Genomic DNA, 20,516 nt, shown 5'->3' with positions numbered 1-20,516 from the left:
CTAATGAGCTTTTCCAAACTGAAAAAAATAATAAGTAAACCATAAATGTCTCAATATTATTATGTTATGACTTTTAATTTCACCATACTTTTTCCTTTACATCTCTGTGAAAAAAACTACAGATTTTAGAAACCCAGAAATGAAAATAAAAAATATTATAAAAAGGAAAAGATTTTCATATTTGCAAAACATCTTCAGGAAGCTCTTTTGCATAATTCCAGCTGTGAGCTTTCCATTCTGGAAGTTGTTGGATCACAACCTGCAATGAATTATCCATCACAATTATGTTATGGGGTAGTCTTTATTACTAATGATTTATATTTTTTTACTTGGTGTTTTACATCTAAGTAGAATATAATATGAAAAAATGCAAATTGAGAAAGGGTAAAATGACAAACCAGCCCTCTTGAATCTGGTTCACCAACAATCGCCTGACAAGCCAGTCTCCAATTTTTGGGCTTCTGAAATTGCGAATTATTTTTATTTTTTAGTATTTTACTTCTTAGTCATATGAAGTGCTAAAAATACGTTATAGCGCAAGTGTTCAACTTCTTAAAGCTCAACATATCAAGGAAAATGGATTACCTTTTTAAGCTTTTCCTTCTCTTTTTCTGTTCGAGGGTTCAATAATTCCCTTCCTTCAACAACCTACTAACAATTAAAAAAAAACAAAAATAAATAAGGAGGTAGCTAATTAATCTAGAATTAGATACTATTGAAAAATTAGATATATATGTGAAATAGATGTCACCTCAACCATACATGTAGCACAAGTTCCACCTCCCCCGCAGTTTAGCAGAGGCCTAGACTGCAATCGGGATATATCATATTTCAGTCTTGTATTTTATTTCATCACAAATATAAAAAATTAAATAAAATGGTTTATTTCTTACATATGGTCCATACAATTCAAGATTGTTATCAAGCATTATCTCTCTCAATTTCTGCCCTCCACAGGCCTTCCGGTAATGCACATCCGGCGTTCCATCCGGCAGCAAAACCGACTGCGAAAATTAAAATTTCAAATAATTTTTTTTTTATAAAAAATGATTTTGACTTTAATATTTTTTAAAATTAAAAGAGAATTACTGACGTGGACGAATGCGAAGTTGACAACTGGAGGCTCGTCTTCGGGCGGCACGGAGTCGGATTGGTCGGCATCGGTGGCAGTTTGGAGAGCTCTGAGTCTCTTGATTGTGGAGAAGTTGAGATGATTGGGCGGCTTGGATGATGGCAATTTTATGCTGAAATGGTGGGAGTTTGGGAAGAGTGAGGTGGTTGAGTTTTGAGGGTTGAGTTGAAGTAATATCATGTTAAGTGAGTTATGCTTCGAATAAGCTTCGATGGTGTCGAAAAAGATTGGAAAGCAGGGGAGTTTGGGAGAAGAAGATTATGCATGTTTGTTTGTAAGATAAGTTGGTCAATGTATGGTGGTGCTTGTTCATCTTATCACTTTTCAGATATGGTGTGTGGTAATTTCTTCAAAGGTTAATAAGAAAACAAAATTATCTCATTTTGGTAATGGAGAGGTAAAATTACTTCGGCTCGTAGGCACGGATTTGGTTAAGAGTCGTAGCGAAAGCGAGTCTTTACAGAATTGTCGTTATTTGTGGGCTCGGAATTAAGTGGAGGTATGAATCGATTAATGTCAAAGAGTTGATGGATAAGTTGTGACTAGGAGTGAAATGCAACTCGAACCCCGATTTGGTTGGTTTTCTTGAAACGTTGGAGCTTAAGGTGTTTGTCGAGTAAAATGTAAAACTTCTGCTACAAGAAAATTAACCACAATTATTAATTTATGGATAAAATATAAATAATACTCCCTCCGTCCACAAAAAATATTTCATTTGTAGACGACACGGGTTAAAATGAGAAATTAGTAAAGTAAAAGAGATGAGGATAAAAAGTGAGTAAAGGAATAGAGATAAGAGAAAAAAGTAGGTAAAGTATAAGAGAAGAGAAAAAGTGCGAAAAGTATTAGAGAGAAACATTCCATTTTAAGAAATGAGACTATTTTTTGTGGATATCCCAAAATAGCAAAACGAGACTATTTTTCATGGACAGAGTGAATAGTACTAACTTATAATTATTTAAGTTAATGGTAATTGGTAAATCATAAATAATTTTAATAATTAAAATCAATAAAAATTGAAAAAATATATCCAAAAAAGCCAACAAAAAAAAACGCTAGAAGGAGGGCTTGAACCTCCGACCTTGTGGTTAACAGCCACACGCTCTAACCAACTGAGCTATTCCAGCTTGTGGCTAATAATTGGTTCATTATAATTATATGGCTAAAACAGATAAGTTTATGTATGTTAAAATTTTAGCCATGACAATTTAATTTTCCAACTAATAAACTCTTCATATTCGCTTTTGTTCCAAATCAATGTATTTACATCTTCCAAAAGTGAGAAAAAGGTAGATATATCAAAGTGAAATGAAAAAATAGTGGCTTCATTAAATGAGAAAAAAATATATCAAAGGTTAGCAACAAACGCAGTATCTAAGCTTACACATCCTCAGATTCATCAACAATCATTTCATCTTTAAACAAAACTTTGAGATATGGCAGCACTCTTGGCAGCGCATGAACATCTGCTAAGTTGACGCTCATCATGTCGAACGCGATGCACGTTTTATGCATATGTGTTTCGTCGAACACCGGGATCTTGGGGTATCTCTGGCTGAAATGAGTCAGTATGATCCTATACGCGCCTGCAGAGTCCCCCATTTCAACTGCCTCCATCGTCGTGCTGTGGTTCCGAGCCACAGCCTCGTCCATCATCGCATCTTCGAAGGTCGCCTGCAAACAGGAGCCGATAAAATTGTCAACCGGAGAGTCCGAGATAATAAGAGCATTCTGAAATAAGCATACTTCGGTGCATCCAGATGCACGTTATATCAGTCTCAACTAAATTTTAATTAGACAAGTGTGCACTGTACATCCAGATGCAAGGTACACATGTCTTAACTACATTCTAATTGCACAATACATCTGGATGCACGGTGCATCTTCCTTCCTTAAACTCTGACTGGAGACTAGTATGCACTGTACATCCGGCCACACAGTGCATCTTCCTCGCTTAAATCCTGACTAGAGACTAGTGTGCACCGTAAATCCGGCCGCACGGTGCATCTGACTAACCTAAGTTCCAGTTAGCCATCCGGCCGCACGGTGCATCTGACTAACCTAAGTTCCAGTTAGCCACAAGTGTGCGCCATACATCCGGCCGCACGGTGCATCTGACTAACCTAAGTTCCAAAGTGTGCACCATGCATCCGGCCGCACGGTGCATCTGCCTTCACTAAATTCACTGTATAGACTAGCGAGCACTGTACATTCGGATGTACATAAGTATTTGCCATGTAGAAGTAATAGTAGTAGTGTCATCACTTGCCTCGTGAATGAGCACAGTGGCGCCGTGGGCAGCCCTGACAAGTTCCGTGCAGGGTCTGGTGTCGCCTGAGTAGACGACTTTCCAACCGGGAATGGTTTTACCAACGCTGTTGATCCTGCTCGCAGCTTGCAGCACGACGCCATAAGCTTGGAGGCAATGAATGACGGGGAAGCTCACCAGCGCTTCTAATCCGGCTTCTCCGAGAACCTTCTTCAGCGACTTGAGAATTTGAGCAGCAGGACTTGGTGGCTTTGTCAAGTAGCTCCGCATGGGACTGCCTCGAGCAAACAAAGAAGACTCGACGTTCATGCTTGTGTGATTCATAGGATTTCCTTCTTTCAAATCAAAAGCCTCCAATGCAGCTTCGGTTGTATGATTGCAGTCGAGAAACTGCATGTCCAGATCCTCGAGCCTCTGATAGGCGTCAAGAAACCTCTTGAGCTGCCTCGGGCCAACGACGAGGGTGGGCTCGTGTGGCGATCCCTTCACCAGATCACGTCGTAGGGCAAGGATTCTTGCAAGGCCCGTGTGGTGATCAGCATGGATGTGCGAAATCCAGATGCATTTCAGACCTCTTATAGCTTCGTCTGCACCTTGGACTCCGAATCTGCAACATATCAACAACACGAGGTAAGAGAAAGACGGTCCGGGAAGAAAAACTCGAACAACTCGAATGCAGAAAAAGGGTGCACACTGTTTACCTTCTTTTTAGCTGTCCCAAGCTTCCTTCACCACAGTCTAAGAGTATACTTCCTTTGGAGAATAAATTGATGAAAATAGAACTAACGTTTCGATACTTTGAGGGTTGCGAAGAACCGGTACCGAGAAGAACAATCTCCATGTCTTCTCTGGTTATATCTTCAAGACAACTAGGGACAGCATCTTCGAGCAACCATGGTTCTTCGGTCATACTCGCGCAATCTGACAATAAACGAGCCGCATTCTCAGAGGCGTCTCTAGCCTCTGGAATTTCTGTCAGTAGCTCTTGAATGATCTCAGAATGAGATGATAGATTCGGTATACTTGATCTGTCGAGCCCCAGATTGGCGTAGGGACGCAGATGAAACTATCATCAATGAGCATAAATGAGCTACAATTGCTTTTACTTTATAAGGCAAAAAACAACATGTACCCGATGCAAGAATAAAAGGATGTCGTAGTAGAGATTTGCATACCTTGAGAAGATTCTCAGCCGAAATCTGTTGGTTTTCCAACAAGAGACCCTGGGATAGAACCGAGATCACGATTAAAAAGCAGAGAATCGTCTAAATAAGAAACAATCGCATGATTTGAAAATATTGTAACGCATACCTCATGTGATGCCTGCGCCTCGGATGGTAAACCCATGTTCGGCAGTGTCCAGAAACCCGGAGACGGGAAAAACTGAGGGCTCAAATAGTTCAGACGAGCTGCGAGTCTAGCACTTGCTTTCAAAATCGGCACCTGTATATTTTTCCTGCAGCTCCAACAGGTCAAGCATGAATAAGTAGTCGAAGCAACGAAAATCCAGAAAGTTGGGAAAGATAAAATTTTTAGAGAAACCAACATTTGATGTCCTGCCATTATATGCTCAGCTGCTCCGAATTTCAACATCCACATTCGATAATCATCTGTCCGAGTGATGCTCAGGGGAGTCAGATGAATTACGCAATTCACAATCTTGGAACCTTCATTTACCTCATTCGCTGTATCTACATAATACGGGGCAAGGCATTGTATGGTCAGCAGATCCCGGAAATGCAACAATGTTGGGCAGTCAACCAGCAGGACAATAGGACCCGGAACAGACGGACCCATTACGTCACTTGGGCGTACCTGAATATCACACCACATGGGAAACGAGGCTGAAATACGAGTTTGGAAGCCAAAAACTAAAAACATAAAAGCTTTAAGAAATATCTACCATGATATCTTGACTATCCGACTTTACAGGATTCCCAAGTTGCAGCTCGCGGTATTTTGGGCCGGGTCTTAATCCGAGAGCAGCAGCCTTTTTAGGGTCAAATTTGCCCTTAATCTCTGGTAATTCACAAATATAAATAACAGAAAGATCACCCGGCTTCGTCGCATTTAAAGTAGGTTCAGGAGAACTTGGTTTGTGAGAATTTTTGCCTTGAGACACTTCTTCCTTATCTGGTCTCAAGAGAACTGCAGATATTCTGACCACTTCGTCATCAATTAGAACAAAGGGATTATCCAAGCTTTGCAGCACCATACTCGGTGATCCAGGCGATGGCCCAAAGCTACGCGTATGAACCATGGCAGCATTGGGGATGAACGATTTCATAGCATCAAGCAAATACTTTAAATCGGAGGGGCCCCACATATTGACCTTCAGCGCAGAGACCAATTACAGTTAATTTTCCACAATCGGGATTTAACTAAGTTTTTTACTAGCATAAGTTACACAAAATACAGATACACATCATCATAATAGTAAATAATACTTACAGACATTCCTTCGTCTCCCATGCCCGCAAGAGTCAATAAGAGACCTGTAGTGAACAAGTAAATGTTGTAGCTTCAAGTAACATATTTTAATACTATGATTCTATCACGGAAAGTAGTTGACGTAGAATCACATGTATCTGTAAAATCATTCGCCACATAAAACAAAATACGGTAGTTACCTGGAAGTCCACCAGCAGTTTCTGAGCAGACACGTGAGAGAAATATGTGATCAATCTGCAGAAAACACATAAAGAAGTATAACAATCTGCAGAATTGCTAAAAAGAGAACAAGCTACATGGATGTGTATTAAAAAGATACCTTCGACAATTTGATCTTATGCTCAGTGCAGAAGCGTTGAAGTCCCTGGAAAGAAGTATAAGGAAATTATGTCCAGAAAACAGTTCGTTATCCAAAAAAAAACAGTTCGACTAAATTTATTATCTCAGGGCAGCCAACTAAAAACCTAAACAAGATCGAGTTAGCTCACTTCTCCAGCATTAAATATAAATCTTTGCTTGTCAAAAAACAGCAAGACTGCTGGGGATGTGTCTTGTGTATCCATTCCAGTTCCAAGGATCTGCAAGATAAATGGACAAATTGAGCGATACAAAAGCATACTAATATTTATTAAAAAAAGTGAACAATTTAGACCATACTCTTAAATATAATAGCACCAAAAAAGGAAAAGGGAACACATGAATAAAAACATATGGCTGAAGTATAATTGAAAGAAATTGGACTTTCATGATGTGGCATCTCGACAGAGGTTTAAATGACGAGAACAATAAATTGTCCTTTTCTGCGACTAGCTCATCCAAGCATAACTCATTTTGCTCTCTTGTGGACCTTCAGTTTGTACAAAAGGAACTTCACATGTAAACTGGGGCACCTTCCTCCCAAGTGCAAAAACTGGGAAAACATTTTCGAATCTCTTTCATATATGTGCCTTAGAGAATCTCTCCCACATCATAGCTACCTGTTCTTTTCGAATGCAAATTTCCCACTTATAGATTGACAGAACCCTTATCTCAAAGAGTGTAACATTCGGTGCTCATTGAAATCTCCACACTGGGACTGTGGAATGACATTTATATATACATTTTTCCTAACTATCGCTTACTTAATGATTCTCATGCATGTATTTAAGCATTCCATAGCATCGAAAGAGCTAAAAGCAACAAAATCTTAGCACATACAACAAAATATCCTATTTTATCTTATTGAGTCCTCGATTTGTCCCAGTTTCCCCGATCAATTTTCATATTGCTACAGCCTCAAACCTCCACAGACGTATCCATGATGGAACACCCAAAACCAAAAGTTAGAGTCTCAACATCTCAGAAAGATTTAAAAACCACGGCCAAACTATCCCAATATACGGCTACACGCTCAAATAGGCCAACGGCAAGATACTATGTCTTTCCACTATAGGCACTGCCATTTTAACAATCCATAGCAGAAAAAAGGGCATTAGATGTCCAAGAAACATCTCGAACTCTAGTGTTGGAACGAACAACAAAATCCTAATATAGCAATCTTAAATAGCCTGGCTATGCATTAAACTTTAAACTACATTCAAGATCCTAAAGAATACCTAATTCAAATTAATCATCGTTGAAACACAAGAAACAAGTTTGAGTCCTCCAATTTTCACACTCCAATAAAGTGATTACAAAATACAAGAAAAAACATCAAGTCCATGAACAGAAAAATCAATCTGAACAAAACAATCAACATTTCATACAAACAACATACAAAAACACCACAGAAAGAAACAAAAAAATCAAAACAAACAAACAAACAAATTATTTGGCTTTACCTGCACATAAGCAATGGTATTAGCAGGATTGAGCGTCCGAACTTTGAGCTGCAGCTTTTTCGGCCTATCGCTCTCATCCCTTCCTTCAGCCCTCTTTTTATTAAACCCCGCGCTTCCCTCTCTCTCCTCCATCGCCAAGACACCGCCTTTTTCACTACCACTATCCATTTTCTTAACACTCTCTCTCAAACTAGTTTTGTTCCTGCTAAATGGGCCCGAATTTCTGTTTTCATTTTTTGAACTATGCTGTTTCTTTGAATAGGAGGAGAAGGTATGGAAAAGGGGCGGGGATTTGCGATTTCTGAGGTGGGTTTTGAGTGAAAAGGGGAAAGAGGCGGAAAAGGAGAGATTTTGAGGGAGGTGAAAAGAGGCGGCGGCGGCGGAGAGAGGGTGGCGATAGCGGTGGTTGGCGGAAGAGAGGAGGAGGCGGAGGTTTGTAGTTTGAGGCATCTTCTTATTTATTGGTTTTGTATTTAATTTTTGAAGGGTTTAAGGGGAAAAATACAAATAGACTCCAAAAATCTCGAAACCCTTTTTTTCCTAATTTCAATAGCCGTTTTGGATTGAATAACTTTTTTTTCCTTTTTCTTTTTTTTCACACCATAATGTGTTATCATTTTTTTTGGCATAAAATTATGACAAAAAGAAAAACTTTGCCTAGGAAAAAGAGCCTTTACTACTTTCATAATTACTTAAAATTGTCACTTCAGCATGCCACCCTTGCAAATAAGGTAACGACTTTGGGCACGACCAGATCCCATAGTAGTAAATTGACCTTATGAATTGAGGGTTCGTGCGGTGCTTGGGAATGGGCATTGTGTATTTTGACTCAATTCCAAGAGAAGATTAGGTTTTTTTGACGGTCTTCATGGATTGGTCACACCCTTTCACCCCTTCCTAAAACCGCCATGGGCACGATGACTGGTATACGAATCCTTCTTGGTCCTCTCGTACTAGGGTAAGGTCCTCTCAAATGTCTAACACTCCCGCCAAATATGGACCAAGATAAAAGGAAGGAAAAATCTGAACGTATCAATAGATTTATCGAAACAACGAAAAATGAAACAAAAGATGAAACTCAAAGCCTAGGAAACACACGTACACACAACTAGTCGGATCTCTCTATTATAATAGCGTTCAACATCTCTTATTACGTCTACAGATGATCGCCACGTGTAAAATGAATTTACGAGATGCTGCAACGGCTTGCACGCTCGGAGAGAGCAGAACCCGAAGAATGTGTATTCAAGTTGGTAGAATGGAAGAGAGAGGTTACAAGTAGCCCTATACACTTTTTTGGAGAAACAAAGCCTCAATGTGCCTCAAAATACTTTCACATTGGCCCTATGTGTATATATATACAACAAATGATAGCTTTTCATTTCACAAAAGCAAACAAGATATACCATGTGGTGCTGTGTGTCTCCGTCACGCTTTAGTGCTCGTCTCGTCAACTTTAACGCGCTGGACTTTCCTCTTCGTCCGCTTCAGTTGCTTCACCAAGTCAAGCCGCTCATCCGAGTAAGGAGACGGAATCTAGTCCATGGAAAGGCCATGTAAGCAACAGAAATGAGGTGCATTACAAGAGAAGAATGATTTATGTGCGATTTACCAAGCAAGGAACGTATCTCTTGATCGCAGCAAACATGGCCGCGTGCCCCACTGCAGAAACCTGATAACGAAAGCTTCCAAACTCAGAGAGAGGCGGAGTGAGCGAGACTAAAAGAACGAGAGAGAGCGATGATCATGCTTACGGGAAGTAGCATTAGTATTGTTACTGGGATAAGAGTGGCAAGATCGGAAAGAGTCTGATTCATCTTCCGCCTCTCTCTTTTAGTGGCCTTACGCCCGCATAGTTTCTTCACTGCAAATCTCAGAGCCTCTGACACATCTACGAAGAGCAGCTGAGTGCCCATCCATACATCCTACGCACGATTAAACTCAGCAATGTAGTAACACTGAACGCAAGAAGAAACAAAGGTGATCGTTCGGCTTACAACGCTTGCAGTCACGAGCTTCATCACGGACTTCCTGAGAAAATTCTGTTTATTAGGCTTCGTCATACCACAATCGACCGACGTTTCAGTTTGATCACCGGGAACCTGCCATCGATAACAATTTGATTTTAGAGACAGTTAACGACGTATACAAGTGTTCCATCAACTGATCTTACTTGTTTCGGTGGCGATGCTTGTTTGTGCCTTTCTCTGTCTGTCTGCAATGCATCCATTATCAGTGATGGATTCTTCGTGCTCTTGAAAAGGAGAGACGGTGCAGAGTCGGATCCATTTCTTTCGCCTATCTTTAACAGGTCGCTGCTCAAGAACGTGGACAGAGGCGACGTTACAAACTAAAATCTTGAAAAACTGTGAAAGGCGACACAGCCTACCTAGTTCCGTCGTAAGCAGCCCAGTAGTCCTCCAGACATGCTGTTAGCAGGCCTTGACTAAGGAGAGAAATCAACTATGAGTCTCGATAAATACAACGAGGGACGATTGAAAAATACAACGAGGGACGACTGAAAAAAAAGACTATCGTAGTGGGAATTGCAAATCACCTCTGAAGCAAGAATTCCAACAGACGAGAATCCAAGTTTTGCTGCGTTGAACTGGTGTAGTGAGCAAACCCCGAGATTACATCGTAGCATATGGTGAAAACTGTGTATAAGATCATTTCCTTTTCTGCCTGAATCGGGTGGCTCTTCGATCTCCTCCCTTCTTGGAAAAACTGGGAGTCGTAGGCAGCAAATAAGTCAAGCCACCTAATCTCATCGATGATCACCTGCCAAACAAGTATATTTGAGCCCTGATTTACAGCATGGCTTGAAACTAGTGCATGAAGAACTCACCTCCATCAATAGCTGATAGACCGACAGTGTCGAGAATTCTGGATATATAGCGAGGACACCGCACTCTAAGTAACTGCGAAAGCAAAAATTCCTCTACTTCAGTGTATTTGATCAAAAACGAGACGAACATTTAGAGATGAACTATATAACCTTATAAAATCTTTAACTTGTTCATCGGTATCCTCGATGTTGTGCCTCGACAAGAACAACCGAGATTCTCTTCCTAGATACGAAAATAGTGCTAGAGTAGCCAAAGTTTTCTCTTCAACCTATCAAGAAAGCCTTACTACTATTTAGAGCACAATTTCTATAATTTGAACATAATTTATGATAAACTTAAACAAAGATGTCATTTTATCCATCTCTTCCAACATAACAACGATTCTTGATCGAAAGCAATTCAGTTGTAAGGGTAACTTGGCTGGGAACAGGGGAATACCTTGTTAGAAAGACCGTGTCTGCCCTCGATAACACTCTCTCTTTCGAGTGCTGCAGAAAGTTTTCTATGAACCAATCCAATCCAAAATTCTATGTCTTCACTATTCTTACTCGGGAGGACTCTGCTTCCGAAATGAGACAGGAAATCCTCCTCGAATCCAGCCTCAGTTGCCAAGCTGTGCAGTTTCTCAAGAGACACGAGATCGCTTGCCATGGTCATAAGCTCTATCAGCGTTTGGTTGATTGAGTTTGACAACGAGGAGCACGAAATCCGGCCAGAACCCAACTTTCCAACAGTGGCACAGCACGTGATGGCCATGATCGTTCCTGCAATACCACTGAGTAATTCGCGTATCAGATTTTAACCTTGACTATTCACAACAGATCAGTTTTTAAGAACTCTGTTGCAACCTTCCCGCGTATTCTGCTGACCATTTCTTGAACAAAGGCATAAAGCATCCAGCAATGCGCGGCAGTTCCACCACTCGGAACCATTTTACCAATTTTGGATCCCTCGCGTCTAACTGACTCTCTATACGCCCTTGAAGTAAGTCTATACTCAGAGACAGTCTGACAAACATAAAAGAAACTGATTTTGTTAGTCATCTTTACAAAGTAAGGTGCATATATTGATTAATGGATAGGCACACGAAAACTCCTCCTCGACTTACATCTCATTCACCGGGGAATTGTTGGAGCGATTGTGAGAGAGAAACAGTTCGACTTCCATAGCTGCTTTCAGCAATGCATAAGCTGCAGCCTGGATAAGCAAGCTGTAAAATTAATCTAATCCAACTACTTCCACAGATCAAAAGGCGAATAATTTTACTAGAGACGACACCTGATAAGCAACATGTTTATGCCAGGCGTGCACATCCACTCCATTCCACGCCATTGCAAGCGGTGGACCGGTTCCAGCCACTTCAAGACTCTGCATTGCAAGGGAAAAGCTTCTAGCAGATTCATGCAACACCCGAACAAGATACTCAACGCGGTTGAACTCCACTTGTCTACACTGAGACTCGAGCACGGATAAATCATCCTCGAAACTAGAGCCACACGGGGATGCCACCGGAGATACTGCGCCGGGGGGAATCCATTTCGACAAAAATGGTTGTGAAGAACCATTCTTCACACTAATCTTTGATGCAAAATGTGAATTAAACTTGAGATTTAAACTACCCTCCAAAAAAGCAGTTTTTCTGCAGCATTCAAATGGGAAAAAAGGAATGAACTTTATACATCAACCAATCCCCCACAAGATTACTAAACAAACTGAAACACCACCCTTCCAAAAATCAAGAATCACATAAGCATAAATGTTCAATCAAAATTGTTAACCTAAAAATTACAAACTCACCCCTAAATCAACCCTCTACAATTCTTGATTTCTATTAATAGCATAGGATTAGAAAAAGAAAAATCTAATCTTGGCACAACATAGTCAACCGATCTCCATTGCCAAATCTTGACTTAGTACTAAATATATACACATAACCATTTCCAGTGTGTGTGTGTGTGTGTATGTGTGAGAGAGAGAGAGAGAGAGAGAGAGAGAGAGAGAGAGAGAGAGAGATCTTACGGATTGAAGAAGGTGGAGGATCGAAGGGAATAGGTGAATGCCATGAAAATGCAGAAAGGGGGAAGAAAGCAAAGGGGGTTGGTCAAATGTGATACTGAAATGAAGCAAGAAATGATTTTTATTTGAAAAAAAAAGTAAAATTGAAATAGATGGAAGGAAGTAGATGAAGAACAAAAGTCATAGTAATGTTCTCCCGCCAGCACGGCAGTCAAGTTAGAGTTGATCAACAACCATCGTTTTCAATTTTAACTGTTGCACTAAATTTTGCTGCTGTCTTAGCACACATTATTAATTCCTTTTACATCTTATTGATACATATCCATGCTTGTCCAAAAAAAGACAAAATCTCAAATTGTAAATAGCTATATAAGTTAAATTTGTAATTTGACAATGTAAATTTAATAATTTCTCGTAATGACATTGTTCGACGTCTTCCTCTTCAAAATATTCTGCGGATGGGGACGTTTTAGGCCGGTCTTAAGGAAAAATTAATATGTTGTTGAATTATGACAATTTTTGATAGTGATATAACAATGAAATTAGGAACTCATGAAGCCCAGTTTTGAAGAATAGAGTTTTTGCTATAAATAGATTTGAAAATAAAACTGATAATTTAAATTTTTTATTTTACTTATTAATAGGATAGCTCAGGTAGGCACCCTAAGTTTGACTTTCATCTTATTTTGATTTATTTTTAATAAATTCTTCATAGAGCGGATTTCAATCATGAATTATCGTTGATCCTCGATTTTGAAGGTTTAAAAGGATAAAAAAAATAGGATATAAATTTTTTATTTTACTTATTAATAGGATAGCTCAGGTAGGCACCCAAAGTTTGACTGTCATCTTATTTTGATTTATTCTCAATAAATTCTTCTTAAGGCGGATTTCAATCACGAACTATTGTTGATCCTCGATTTTGAAGATTTAAAAGGATAAAAAAACAGGAAAAGCTTTCCTAAATCGCAAAAATAATAAAATTAAATTGCATTGGATAATTCTTTATGGGATCAGAATTTGGACTTCATTTAAAAATTAGTCCTAACTTTTGTACCCAATAATCATGGCGATAAACAAACACAAATATCTATAAAAAAATGTGAATAGAATCTCAAGACATACCCTTTTTTCAAGGTGAAAGTAAAATAGAGATACAAAAAAATTACATAGATCATATGTTAGGGTTAGTTAATCAAGAATTAGTCATCTCATTTGTCCAAAAGATCCAAATGTAGTCGTGAATTCACATCCCGGGTTTAGGGTTCCAGGTTTAGGATTTGGTAAATGCGGATGCTGAATCACTACTAAAACGGAAGAATCCTTCATGTTGGTACTTCTCTTACATGCCACACTAGGCTGCACATCACATTAAAAAATCAGAAAATCATCAAAATTTAATTAATTTGTTTGACATTTACTTACCACTCCAATTTGCCATTCGTGACATCTGAATTCTTTAAACGTCTCTGCATCCATTTCCTGCACATATTTAAACCATATTTTGTTACTTCTCTTTTTTCTATATGCATATGCATGATCAAAGATTCAAAATTAACCAAAAGGTTATATAATCAAGACTCACAATTCTGTAAATTGGAGGTATTACTGTCTCTACTTTAGACCTCAAAATGGGCATCACTGAGAAACGAGGTACCAATTGTTGAGACCTAAATATCCATCTGCATAAAAAACACATCAAATTACATATATACCACGTCCACTATTAATCTTCTCAATTGAAATCGGCACACGTCAGTGTAATATGAGTATCACTTTACATACTCCATTGTCCACAAAACAGTTGTCATATTTTTCCATATTATTCTATCCACAAAAATTAGTCATAATTCATTTTTGATAACTTGACCCAACACTCTTCCTCTATTTCCTATTTATTCACCTTTAACTATAAATCTCCAATCGTTTTTTCACTCAATCATTACCAATTTTGCATAAAACTCTTGTTGTCCACTACTAGTTTATGAACAGAGTATTCGCTTTACAATTAAATGTGAGTGGGAATGTCTCATTGGAATGAATTAGTGAAATATGAAGTCTACTTACTAAAATTATACGTGTAATCTCAGACATTCTAAAATGATAAAATGAGATATTTAACAGCAGTTGGAGGGAGTAGTTAATAAACATATCATCCGAATTATGAAGAAGTAGTTACCCTATGTACAAGAAGATGAACAACTGCGCCCACTCTCTCACCAGCAACCTAATCCAATAAGTCTCCAAAGAATTGTCCAAACTAATAAACATCTGCAAAACCATAATATAATGCACCATAATCACAAAAAAAAAATGCTTAATTGTCACCAAAATAAGTTTAGGAACTCAAAAACATACCGCAAATTCTGCTACAGCCACAACATGCATTGCACCTTGAAACTTCCTGACAAAAGTTACAAAACTTTTCAACATAAATTCTCCAAATTAGGTCTTAAATCAAGAAAGCTTATTTCATACTTGAACATGGTGTACTTTGTGTAGACAGCATCATACATTGCCTGGACCTCCTCGTGGTCTATGAAGCTGAGCTGGTCGCGCAGGACACTTATGTTCTGCGCGACATGGCTGAATATGACGCAGAACACGACCAAGTAGTTAAACAACAAGAGCACCTAGACGAAGAAGACAACAACAACAACAAGACAGTACTCAACAACAATTTGAACTAATTTGAAGACTATCAATGTGTGACATTGCAAGACAAGGGAAGACTCACAGAGAAGTATGGTACATAGCCTCTGTAGCCAATGAGAGTCAAGTAGAAGACAGTGCCGAGGGCGACCAGGGTTCGCCTCTCGGAGAGGGAGAGACGGTGGCAGGTGATGCAGTAGCCGTGGGAGATGAGGAAGAAGGACATGAAGGCTGAGGTTTGGAATAGCACTCCCATTATATATACACCAAATGACATCCACAATGAGCACACATTTGTGTAAAAACATGTGTACCTGCCATCAGGATTTTAGTCGGTGTCAGATCCAGAACATAATTTTAAGGTGTGCGGATCCATTGGGTAAAAAAGGTTCTGTTGTACTTTACCAAGAGGTAAAATTGTAATTTCATGATGTAAAATTTTTAGAAAATATTAACGACATAGTTTGAAGTCTTCTTGTTATAAAAAGATTACGCAAATTGGGGTGCCCATGACTTTTTCCGGTGGGCCTATGGTAAAATTGGGCCCATCTAGCAGTCGGGAGTGGCCACCCCCTCATTTTAGGCGGTGACAGATCCATTACATAATTTTATGTGGACGGGTCTATTAGGTGAAAAGGATTTCTTGTTTTTTACTTTAATAAGGGGTGAGTTGTAATTTTATGGTGTAAATTTAAAAAAAAAATACCCCAAACAAACTAACCCTCTATTCTATTTCAAAAAACAATATATACATATCACGTCTTCTTCTTAAAAAAAAATCATGCAGATCGCGGGCAACGATGGCGTTTAACGGAAATTAGGCCATCCTAGTGGCCCAGAGTCTCGCGGACGGCCTAAATCGCCTCGAATAGCTACCTTATTCAATGAAGATTGCTTTCATCGTATAATCTCAAGAGGGACTAATTAATAATAATAATAATAATAATAATAATAATAATAATAATGTGAAATTAATCAATAAAAAAGCTTACCAAAAGAGGAAAGATAATCCAAGTTGCAAAGATTTAATCCAGGGAACAGAGGCTAGCATCCATTGTAATTTATTTGGCTGTTCCAGAAAATAACAACATAAATTTAATTTTAAAAAAATTGTAAACATTTTAAGAATTATAAATAAAATTAATTTAAATACTTGTTAAAAAAATAAAAAAACATGATTTTAATAAAAAAAAACATGGTTAGATGATCAAACCATAACTCTAGTAACCAAAACACGTATCTGCGATGATACACGATTATTATATTTCATCGGATGTAGCATCTACGAGACACGAAAATCTGATCGGAAAGGTACCTGAAAGCGGCGGTTAATGTAGGTGTTGAAGGTCCAAGACGCGGCGGAGAGAAGCCAGAGGGTCATGAACGTGAAGTAGAGCGGCGGCAGCGGCTTGTAGAAGGAATCTACGCCGTCGGCGGCGGCAGAGGTCTCCATCGGAACTAAATTATTGAAGAATTTTGAGGGAGAGAGGGCAGTTTTTCAGTTTGAGTTGTGTTGAGTAGTTCAGCCTATATTTGTAGCCACGACATTCTTGTGCGCACGTGTCTTTAAATTTATTTTCTCTCTGACTCATTCTATTTTAAATTATTTATGTAATTAATTCTCGAACGTGGTGTCAAATGTCGAATTTGCCTCTTTTTAATGCATTTTTATGCATATACGAAGATAAATAAGTGTGTTTATTTGTATACAATTAATTTGAAAGAATTTGAGATGGATATGTATTACTTTATCTGATCATATTTGCTAATATAAACTATGGCAAATTGCTGAGAAAACATAATTTTAATCAATATTTTTTTAATTTTGATATTCTTTGTGATTGTCTCATAATTTTAGATTTGGAAAAATTATGTAAATGTGGCAGACGGAAAATACTAGTATGTTAACAAAACATCGTCCACTTAAACGATTTCATTTAATACATATAGTCAGAAACGTTTTTAACTTTTACACATGTGTGTCACGTCAAATTAAAACACGTAGCACACCAAAAAAATTGTCATGGGATAATTGAGAAGAATATTATTGTTCTGATTAAGTTCGCGAGATTGACACGAGATTGACCAAATTTTATGTTTTCCTGCAATTATCCCTGGAAATTACCTTCATTTGTTTTGGTGCATTGCTGTTTTAATAAACAATTATCATTTTTTTTTGAACTAGTGAAAAATCACAAAAGGATTATGCATTTATTAATTTTTAAAACGTCCATTTACGAAAAAACGAATATTTCAAATGTGCGAAAGATCGAAGGACATACATGTAAACAACCGTTTTATAAAGCTATTATATTTATATTCTTTATGAAAAAAATATTTAAAAAAATGCAAAGTTCATGGGGTGGGTTTTAGGAAATGCAGTTGTTGACGCTGCACGATAATTACATTTCTCCCAACTGATCCAACAAAAACTTTCTGAAAAAAAAAGCAAATTTGTCAACCGAATTAATACAATAATACTGTCTTAATTTTTGTTTATTTTATCTTTACATGGAAAAGTTCTCAGAACAAAAAATGTTCAGTAACAACCATACGACGTTGTACTTGGTGTATCGATTATTTAGACAAATTTGTTAGAATGAGACATGAGATTTTGACATCAAGACACAAATCTGTAATATAGTAAAACCCTCAAAATGGGAAGAAGTATTCAATATGTATAACTACCACCTAATTTAGGGCAACTGAGAATGACTTTGAAAAAGTTTAAAATTGAATATTAGTTAGATGGAGTTTAGGCTTTACAAATTGTCTCAAGGAGAAAACACATATATATTAGGTGAACAAACTCATTTCCAAATTACTTAATAATCCTGTTTATCAATTCCACTGCAGCGTATTCATAATAAAAATCATTTGGTAATATTTATTAAATTATTTGTTGAAGTATATAGCGGGTTATTAATTTTGCTAATATGCTATTAGCCTATTACTGTATGTTAATTGTAGTACAAGATGTGGATTTAAATACTACAGCATATGTTTTTATATGTAAAATCTGAGAGATAACAATTTAGATGCAAGTTATAGTCGATAATTAAGTACTAGTATAATTTAGATAAGACTTAAAGATAAGTATTATAATGATTTTTATATAATATTGATATAATTCGGTCCCATAAGCTTTTTTATCGAGATATATACTCTCTCTTTACTAGTGATATATAATGAGAACTAGTATTAACACTCGTGCTATGCAGCGGACATAAATATTTCAAATTATAAATACAAAATAAATGAATATATAAAACCACAAACCATGTATTACTATATCTTTCACCCAACTATTACATTAGTGCGCACAAAAACAAAATGCATATACAAAATGCACAAATACACACAAAGTGACAAATGACAAAAAACACTACACAAATATCTAAATTTAATAGACGTTTTGTTTTATGAGAGATATATAACAAAGACACATTCAATAAAAACACGTGTAAGATGGGGAGAATCATCTGCTGTGTTATAATATAACGTAGCGGGGGTTGCTATGGTTAAACGTAACCACTATCATATGAAAAGCAATAGGATGGTAGAATTTTAAACACGAAGTACTCTAATTCTATTTCTCTCATTGTTTTTTCCCTATTTCTTTCCTTAATTAAATATCCGGTGGGCCAATGCAACTTTTTTATATGGAATAGCCTTAGTACCAATAAACTTGTAGAGCTTAATAGAAATAAAAAAAATGAAAACAAATTAGAGAAGGTATTGCTTCTTATTGAATGGTTGTAGAGTTTGATCTACATAGTAATTATATATAATAGATAAAATAAAATCAACTCAATTAAAATTATATATACTAAATTTAACTGTAGATATATTTCCATAAATATTAAAAATAAATAATAAATTTTACTATTTTATATTGTATATGATAGTTTTAATATACTAAGGGTTATAAAAAATATGTAATAAATTAATGTTAAATTTATTTATTTCATTACAAATAATTTAATTTTTAAAATACATACTCCATAGTAAACATAATTCAAAAATCAAAAGTCAAAATTAGAACCTACTAATTTAAGACATAATCGAGCAAAACACCCAAATTGAAACTTTTAAATATTAAATATATATTTAAATTTCAATATAATACCCAAGTAGTACATTAATACCCAAAATAAAGCCCAAAAATTATGGAATACATAAATTAATAAACCTGCATCCTAAAAGTAGCGTCCCTAAAAGCCTACTAAATTGATTACATAGTTTTATAAGAAGTACTAAAAGCCTACTAAATATTAAACAAAAATTTCAAACAATATACAATAAATTAATAATATTCTAAAACCCTAATGCAACATGCGACACCTCCATCTCTCTCAAGTTTCTCTCTCCCTCCCTCCTTCCTCCTCCTTAACCGGCGGCGGAAATCATCTCCCCAGCCAGAGCACCGCTCCTTCTTCCTCGCCGGCTCTCTTTCCACACAGCCTCGCCGCTCGTCCCGCCTGTCGCGCTGCCTTACCCGCCACGCCGTCGCGCATTCCTCCCTCGCGGCGCTGCTGCCTTACTTGCCATGGTCGCGGCCTTTCTCTCCTTCTCGCGGTTCCACCTCTTGGCCACCGGCTTGTGGACTCCTCCACGCCACCCAACCGCCGTCGCCGGTCACCAACCCCTCTCTCTCGTAACTCTAGGTATCGAGCTTGCCGGCGTGCGAGTCCAGCCGCCACCGCTGTCGGCTCTCCTTCTCTTTATTCTGCTTCCGTCGCCGTCGACCCTCCTGCACCACCGCCGCCGCAGTAACCCATCCAGCACAGCAGCAGCGTCGCCGCTTCCCTTCATCTCCGGCATCTCTCTCGTCGCCTCACCCGCCGGTTGTCGCCGGATTCCAAGCATAACCAAACCTGCTATACTGCAATCACAAAATTAGTCCACAAAATGCAGATTCTAGTCCATCTATTTAAAAGTGTTTCAAATCTTCTTCAATAAGTTTGGATTTGGTTTGACTATTTGAGAAGCCACTATTGCTCCATAGGAGCTGCCTTTTTTCTATTCAATGGTTGTCATTTCGCAAAATGACCAAAATGACAAACAAAATAGCTTCATAATTTCCCGCAAAAAAAGGCAAATAAGTCTTTTCATTAAACTGACATTTTAGATTATGATAGATTGATGTGCTGCGGTCCTTCGCGTGAGCACTTTGTACGTGATAGGTGACGTGGAATATTATCATAATTTTTTCTATCTTATTTGAGTATTTTATTAATATTATCATAATTCCTCTAATCCACACTTCGAATCTTACGCCTACTTTTATCAATTTTCGAACCATTTAAAAAACTTAATCTTTCTGC

The 20,516-nt window shown here is 37.7% G+C and overlaps 4 protein-coding genes and 1 non-coding gene across 5 annotated transcripts; all 5 read right to left on the bottom strand.

Annotated features, from left to right (window-relative positions):
- Window positions 1–35: 35 nt before the first annotated feature.
- LOC121795145 (photosynthetic NDH subunit of subcomplex B 3, chloroplastic-like) lies at window positions 36–1,419 on the bottom strand. The gene is made up of 6 exons (XM_042193601.1): window positions 1,094–1,419; window positions 894–1,004; window positions 752–808; window positions 586–648; window positions 399–461; window positions 36–259 (listed from the first exon to the last, which is right to left on the bottom strand). The coding sequence occupies exons 1-6, from the start codon at window positions 1,310–1,312 to the stop codon at window positions 176–178; spliced, it is 597 nt and encodes a 198-aa protein (XP_042049535.1). The 5' UTR covers window positions 1,313–1,419; the 3' UTR covers window positions 36–175.
- A 766-nt stretch (window positions 1,420–2,185) lies between these two features.
- On the bottom strand, window positions 2,186–2,259 carry TRNAN-GUU. The gene has a single exon. It is a non-coding gene; the product is annotated as a tRNA-Asn (tRNA).
- Window positions 2,260–2,436: 177 nt separating this feature from the next.
- LOC121795090 (tRNAse Z TRZ4, mitochondrial-like) lies at window positions 2,437–8,147 on the bottom strand. Its single transcript, XM_042193531.1, has 12 exons — window positions 7,673–8,147; window positions 6,341–6,430; window positions 6,172–6,216; window positions 6,032–6,086; window positions 5,853–5,896; window positions 5,305–5,733; window positions 4,948–5,216; window positions 4,713–4,857; window positions 4,577–4,624; window positions 4,103–4,467; window positions 3,402–4,008; window positions 2,437–2,806 (listed from the first exon to the last, which is right to left on the bottom strand). The coding sequence occupies exons 1-12, from the start codon at window positions 8,120–8,122 to the stop codon at window positions 2,513–2,515; spliced, it is 2,841 nt and encodes a 946-aa protein (XP_042049465.1). The 5' UTR covers window positions 8,123–8,147; the 3' UTR covers window positions 2,437–2,512.
- Window positions 8,148–8,866: 719 nt separating this feature from the next.
- On the bottom strand, window positions 8,867–12,715 carry LOC121795100. The gene is made up of 14 exons (XM_042193547.1): window positions 12,541–12,715; window positions 11,800–12,160; window positions 11,630–11,718; window positions 11,370–11,528; window positions 10,960–11,296; window positions 10,671–10,789; window positions 10,521–10,593; window positions 10,230–10,453; window positions 10,062–10,118; window positions 9,846–9,987; window positions 9,670–9,774; window positions 9,427–9,597; window positions 9,285–9,344; window positions 8,867–9,208 (listed from the first exon to the last, which is right to left on the bottom strand). Exons 1-14 carry the CDS (start codon window positions 12,582–12,584, stop codon window positions 9,101–9,103), a joined length of 2,049 nt encoding a protein of 682 aa, XP_042049481.1. The 5' UTR covers window positions 12,585–12,715; the 3' UTR covers window positions 8,867–9,100.
- An 895-nt stretch (window positions 12,716–13,610) lies between these two features.
- On the bottom strand, window positions 13,611–16,677 carry LOC121795118. The gene is made up of 9 exons (XM_042193565.1): window positions 16,505–16,677; window positions 16,182–16,258; window positions 15,275–15,503; window positions 15,016–15,170; window positions 14,896–14,941; window positions 14,717–14,808; window positions 14,123–14,219; window positions 13,963–14,019; window positions 13,611–13,896 (listed from the first exon to the last, which is right to left on the bottom strand). The coding sequence occupies exons 1-9, from the start codon at window positions 16,640–16,642 to the stop codon at window positions 13,744–13,746; spliced, it is 1,044 nt and encodes a 347-aa protein (XP_042049499.1). The 5' UTR covers window positions 16,643–16,677; the 3' UTR covers window positions 13,611–13,743.
- Between the last annotated feature and the right edge of the window lie 3,839 nt (window positions 16,678–20,516).

Source organism: Salvia splendens, chromosome 3 (assembly GCF_004379255.2).
Source record: "Salvia splendens isolate huo1 chromosome 3, SspV2, whole genome shotgun sequence".
Taxonomy (NCBI): Eukaryota; Viridiplantae; Streptophyta; class Magnoliopsida; order Lamiales; family Lamiaceae; genus Salvia; species Salvia splendens.
Note: the sequence above shows the minus strand (reverse complement) of the source record. Positions and strands in the feature narration are given on the sequence as shown.